Source organism: Pistacia vera, unplaced genomic scaffold, assembly GCF_008641045.1.
Source record: "Pistacia vera cultivar Batoury unplaced genomic scaffold, PisVer_v2 Contig77, whole genome shotgun sequence".
Classification (NCBI taxonomy): domain Eukaryota; kingdom Viridiplantae; phylum Streptophyta; class Magnoliopsida; order Sapindales; family Anacardiaceae; genus Pistacia; species Pistacia vera.
This window is the reverse complement of record NW_022196634.1, coordinates 945168-951672: the sequence shown is the minus strand read 5'-3', so window position 1 is coordinate 951672 and position 6505 is coordinate 945168. Positions and strand designations below refer to the sequence as shown.

The 6505-nt window shown below is 40.5% G+C and overlaps 1 protein-coding gene across 1 annotated transcript; it reads right to left on the bottom strand.

Annotated features, from left to right (window-relative positions):
* Positions 1-214: 214 nt before the first annotated feature.
* LOC116116311 lies at positions 215-3468 on the bottom strand. The gene is made up of 4 exons (XM_031402407.1): positions 2914-3468; positions 1641-1848; positions 521-988; positions 215-436 (listed from the first exon to the last, which is right to left on the bottom strand). Exons 1-4 carry the CDS (start codon positions 3404-3406, stop codon positions 349-351), a joined length of 1257 nt encoding a protein of 418 aa, XP_031258267.1. The 5' UTR covers positions 3407-3468; the 3' UTR covers positions 215-348.
* Between the last annotated feature and the right edge of the window lie 3037 nt (positions 3469-6505).

Below are 6505 nucleotides of genomic sequence, written 5' to 3'. Positions count from 1 at the left end.
TTTCAGATAGTAAAACTTGGGATTCCTTTGCTTGGCTGCCTTTATTTTTTTCATATTTGTTCAAATATATTTAAAACGGGAAGGTTGCTCAGCTGCAATGATACTACGTTCAGGTTCAGATGGAAGGTGAAGTCGGGCATTATCTATCTCAGAATCATGAGGATCAATGGACATACAGCAAACCCAGAACAGTTAGGTGGTTATCAGGTACAACTCAAACACAAAGCAAGACATAACTTTTTCATTATGGCCACTGTTTTCCAAGCATAAGAAGTTTACACGCCACTTCACTAACCACTACTATTCGTCTCCATCTTTGTAACAATTTGTAATTTGTACATTCAATGGTCAGCTCCCTTCCTTGGAGGTTAAAGAAGCTTTTGCTGCATATTTTGAAAACACGTCTGTCAGCACAGCCTTCTCCTTGACTCTTAATCTGTATCATCATAAACAGAACCACATATATCAAACAAACTTCACAATAAATCGGACCCACAAATACAAAAAGCTGGAAGCTTACCTCTTTGCAGATCCTGGAACATTCAACTTCGGAACCTTCTTTACTTTTCCTTTAGCAATTAGCTTTTTTTCAATATTCCGGATTTTCTTTTGGTTATTTGAGGAAGATGAATCAGTGGCAGATTTGGCACAGCGTTTCACAATATCATCATCAGTCAGCTCTGATACACTGACAAGTTCTAGATTCTCTCTCATATCCTCCAATTCCGCCAAGTCAAGTTCATCATCTGGATCAGAAGCATCAGAGGCTGCTTCCATCCATGAATCCAAGGAATCCTCATCATCCACAGCCAAATCAGCATCTGGATCATCTTCCAAGTCAGCAACTTTAAGTTCAGTATCGCTGGAGGGGCTGTCCACGGAATGCTCATGAACATCATTGGAAGAATTTGAATTCATCAGCTCACATTTTATCTGCTTCTGAATCTTCCCAAATGATATACTTTGTCGTGAAAATATTTGCACAAACCTGCCATAAGAGGAAATGTTTTCAATTAAAAATGCTCCAGCTCAAATTATTTAAGTTTTGATAGATTAACCAACCTACTGGAGCTCAACCATAAGAATCACAGTGTGCCCTTTTCCTTCCAAACAAAGCTTAGATGTCTTTTTATAATGTTCTGATGCAATGTTCAATATGAAATATATACCTAATTGCACCCAGCAAATTTGTTAGGATTTCAAATTGAATAAATGATCCCAGTATACATGTCTGTGCATGGTTTCTGCATAAATCTGAAATCATGTCTGATTCACATATTTGCCCTGGAACTTCTTTACATCTGTTTTAGTAGCTAGACTTTCTTATGTCACTAAATGCATAAATTGCCATTTCAACAAAATACGAATCAGTGACAAAATATTCAATTCTGTATAAAGGTGCTTTTAACATGACAAAGTACACAAAAACAGATCTTCAGATTTCTCTCCATAGTCATAGTAAGAGAAAGAAGTTAGATATCTGTGTAGATAATATCCACTTCAAGAAACATTTACTTTCTTTATGGAGAGAAACAGCATAAATCCAAGAGATATATAAAGAAAAAGAATTTATGTTCCTCAACTCAATTTAAGATCAAAGAAAGCGATCAAGGTCAAAAAGAGTTTGCCGCCAAAAGTACCTGGTTGCATCCTCCTCAGACTTGAAATCAACAAAAGCAAAGCCCTTGCAAATTGGGTCCTTAGTCTTCTTGTTTCCAGAGACCGCTGGGCTTATGTTAGTTATACCAGGGACACCTTCAAAAGCAGATTTCAGATCCCTGTGGATGTTCTTTTTCTTAGGAAGGTTGATCAATCGTACACGAATACTGCTTGGAATTACTTCAGATGCTGTAAAACTCCAGTATGTTACATCAAGTCAGACTAAAGTTGGCATGTAGAAGCCAAATTTTACGAAATTTTTTGCATTAAAATAGAATTAGTATTGATTGAGTATCATAGGCAAAAGAATTATTATAAAATCAAATGCCAGAGGACATTAATTCCTAAACCCCGGGGTTTAGGAAACAGAAATTATGGAAGTATGTTCCTACTATATATTTGCAAGGCAAATGTCATCAACATCTATTCATGGGAATAACAGGGAATGCCAAAGTACGGTGCATATGATAATAAGAAAAAGAAGAGGCTGGGAGAGAAAGAATATGAACTGGTGGCACAACACAATCCATTGGATTTGGCAAGGGAATGTTCTTAAATAGATCAAATGAGGATTGAGATTCTCACAGAAGTGAGGCAAATAGTACAGATTGTATAATTAATGTGCTTATTAATATTGAAATCAGTGGCAGAAAAAAGTCTCCTAAATGTTCTGTTGAATGAAATTTCATTAATGTCATTGATATTGGCAAAGCTGAGCTGGTGATAGAAAATGCATATTCCAGTATGGTAAAATGGGCCAATTAAATTGACAAATTAGTTCCATTCTCATTTTCAAGAACTTTTCCGCATTCACATAGCACTTAGCATTTGACAGGATTGCAAGAACGAACATGACCACTCTCTCCAAAAGCAAAGCCAGGAAAATAGAAAGACGGTACCTTGCTTAAGAATCAATTAGGCTCCATTTGACACTACGATTACATACTAAAGTCTAAACTTTCACAGTGAAATAGATTCCAAACACCTAATAGTTCACCCCTACTAGCAAGTAAAAAAGTTTCCATTCAATAGAGCTCTAAAACAGGATCAATATGAAACATTCCTTTTCATTTAACTCTTTTTTAGAGCATCATCATTAATTCTAAAACTTCATGTTCACAAAATTATAACTGCAAATCAAAATGTAAAAACAACAAGACAAAACGAACAATATTGAACATTAGTGGGAAAGCACATAAATGCTGAAACAATTATGAACTACAGTTTAATTATGAGTTCGCATAAACGACTAACCTTTGTTGCTTCCATCGAGTTTCTTGGGACTAATGCTCACTGGGTTGTTTTTAAGTTTATTAATATTAGCAATTTGAGCTTGTCTACTCTGCTCCATTTCTTCAAGCAATTTTTCTTCAACAGATGTATCATAAGCCTTGCCTTCACCGAACCCACGAGGCTTGCTCTCCAGCCACCTCTTCATCTCCCCAAACGGCAAAAACATTCCCTCATCGTCATCATCTTCGTCGTCATCAAAATCAGAGCCGTCCATTTCCACGATGTCAGTGCCAACTTTTCTCCGCCTATTATTCAAAGCAGACGCACGCAACAGCAAAAGCCCATTGTCGCTTCTATTGAACGTGAGATGGGTGTGTTGTGGATAAGAATAAGATGAAAAAGATGCGTTTTTGGAGGTGAATGTGAAGAGTGAATTAGTTGAAGAGAAGAAGGTTTTGTTTAGTGAAAGGAGAGATGTAGAATCAAGGGGTGAAAATGTTCCGATGTTGAGCATCCTTGTCGCTGCAAATTCGCGCTACCTCTTGCTGCTTGCTTCAACAGTTCTCCAATTTTCTAATCTACTGCGGAACGGTGATATTTTCTAAGCAGATAGAACAACCAAGAACGACAAAAACCCCATCATGGTTTCCAAAAATTACAAAATTACCCAACGCTTGGGAGAAAAAAAAAAAAAAAAAGAAAAAAAAGAAAAGAAAACAAACAAGCACACCCAAAATTTCGCCGTGCGCTATCCAAATCTAAACAAATGTCATAAAAAGACTATTAAGCCCTTTGTTTTATTGTATCTTATAACCAATATTTTTAAATACACGAAAACCTCTCTACAGTAATACTCTATATAAGAATAAACTCTACATAGTATAAACGCTAAAATTTACAATTGAGTTGAAGAATGAATTTTGTCAAGCGAGCTACAATCGAGTTGAAGAATGAATCTTGTGAAGCGAGCCACTGACAACCTTGGTGGACCTGCGGGGTGCCTCCTAGCGTCTCTTAGGGAGTCCAAGCAATGTCAGAGGATTGAGATAGATTATGGGTTTGGTGATATGAGCAATAGGGTTTTCTGATGATCTTTTCTCCCCTTATGGGTGGGTTGACCTTAGCTTATATAGTGAACTGCGGGGGCTCAAATCCTAGTAGGACTCTAAGTCCTATTTGGTAAGGGAACTCTCTTTTCGGGAAGAGATTGGATTTTTTGCCTCTTTCTGTTGAGGTTTTGTTGGTAGAGGAGTTTGATTAGGATTCTGATCCTCGTTATGGACTGTTGCAGGCGAATGGACCGGACCTAGTTCAGCTTAACTCGGGGGGATGACCCAACTCATAGAGTAGGTTGTTCCCAAGGTGTTCTAATCATGGGCCCAATCGGGATCGGGCTAAGGCTCTGGGCCGTCATTCATTACTGTTGCGGTTAGACCTCGTCAGCTCCAATATGAATTTTGGCCCATACAGTTTGTCTCTCACTCTCTTAAGTTAAAGAGTATTTAGCTTAAGAGAGTATAATCTATTATCTACGTACGGGATGCGGGTAGGCCATGGTTCTTCAGTGGGTTGCTTGGCCGTTGATGCTTAATTGGGATGCGCATGAATCGGCTTAATTCGAGTTGCCAAGCCGAACTAAAATGAGGGCGTAGAGATTGTGGTTATACAGCTCGAGCTTGCTCGACTCGTCTAGGTTCGGCTTGCGGAAAGGTATCCAACTTGGGCGAGGTGTTCGTCGTTGGGGTCATTTCCACGTGTTTATCAGATGTTAAGCTAGCCCGCCACGTCTTGGGCTTCTTTCAGCCAACTGGATGCATGTCGGCGATTTCGACGGGGCTTACCAGGATGTCATCGATCTTTCGGGGAGACACTAGTATGACGGCGTGGGTCCTCGCTGTGCGATAGAGTGGTCTTACTAAGACTGGCATAACCGGTTCGGCTTGGAGGGACTAAGAGGGGCCCGAGTTGGCGCGACTTAGGCATGTGAGCCTCTCGCTTGATGTGAGCCACGTACGGATTCAAGAGGCAAGAAACGAAAAAGTCGCTGGCCTTTAGTTGCCAATGAGATCACACCACATGTCCCCTATCAGTTTTAGGTTTTTTAAAGGCGGCGACCCTTCGTTCCTGCCATTTTTCACGTTCAAGTTCATTTAGGAGAGAGAGAATATCGACTTTGCTTATTTTCTCTNCATGGTTTCCAAAAATTACAAAATTACCCAACGCTTGGGAGAAAAAAAAAAAAAAAAAGAAAAAAAAGAAAAGAAAACAAACAAGCACACCCAAAATTTCGCCGTGCGCTATCCAAATCTAAACAAATGTCATAAAAAGACTATTAAGCCCTTTGTTTTATTGTATCTTATAACCAATATTTTTAAATACACGAAAACCTCTCTACAGTAATACTCTATATAAGAATAAACTCTACATAGTATAAACGCTAAAATTTACAATTGAGTTGAAGAATGAATTTTGTCAAGCGAGCTACAATCGAGTTGAAGAATGAATCTTGTGAAGCGAGCCACTGACAACCTTGGTGGACCTGCGGGGTGCCTCCTAGCGTCTCTTAGGGAGTCCAAGCAATGTCAGAGGATTGAGATAGATTATGGGTTTGGTGATATGAGCAATAGGGTTTTCTGATGATCTTTTCTCCCCTTATGGGTGGGTTGACCTTAGCTTATATAGTGAACTGCGGGGGCTCAAATCCTAGTAGGACTCTAAGTCCTATTTGGTAAGGGAACTCTCTTTTCGGGAAGAGATTGGATTTTTTGCCTCTTTCTGTTGAGGTTTTGTTGGTAGAGGAGTTTGATTAGGATTCTGATCCTCGTTATGGACTGTTGCAGGCGAATGGACCGGACCTAGTTCAGCTTAACTCGGGGGGATGACCCAACTCATAGAGTAGGTTGTTCCCAAGGTGTTCTAATCATGGGCCCAATCGGGATCGGGCTAAGGCTCTGGGCCGTCATTCATTACTGTTGCGGTTAGACCTCGTCAGCTCCAATATGAATTTTGGCCCATACAGTTTGTCTCTCACTCTCTTAAGTTAAAGAGTATTTAGCTTAAGAGAGTATAATCTATTATCTACGTACGGGATGCGGGTAGGCCATGGTTCTTCAGTGGGTTGCTTGGCCGTTGATGCTTAATTGGGATGCGCATGAATCGGCTTAATTCGAGTTGCCAAGCCGAACTAAAATGAGGGCGTAGAGATTGTGGTTATACAGCTCGAGCTTGCTCGACTCGTCTAGGTTCGGCTTGCGGAAAGGTATCCAACTTGGGCGAGGTGTTCGTCGTTGGGGTCATTTCCACGTGTTTATCAGATGTTAAGCTAGCCCGCCACGTCTTGGGCTTCTTTCAGCCAACTGGATGCATGTCGGCGATTTCGACGGGGCTTACCAGGATGTCATCGATCTTTCGGGGAGACACTAGTATGACGGCGTGGGTCCTCGCTGTGCGATAGAGTGGTCTTACTAAGACTGGCATAACCGGTTCGGCTTGGAGGGACTAAGAGGGGCCCGAGTTGGCGCGACTTAGGCATGTGAGCCTCTCGCTTGATGTGAGCCACGTACGGATTCAAGAGGCAAGAAACGAAAAAGTCGCTGGCCTTTAGTTGCCAATG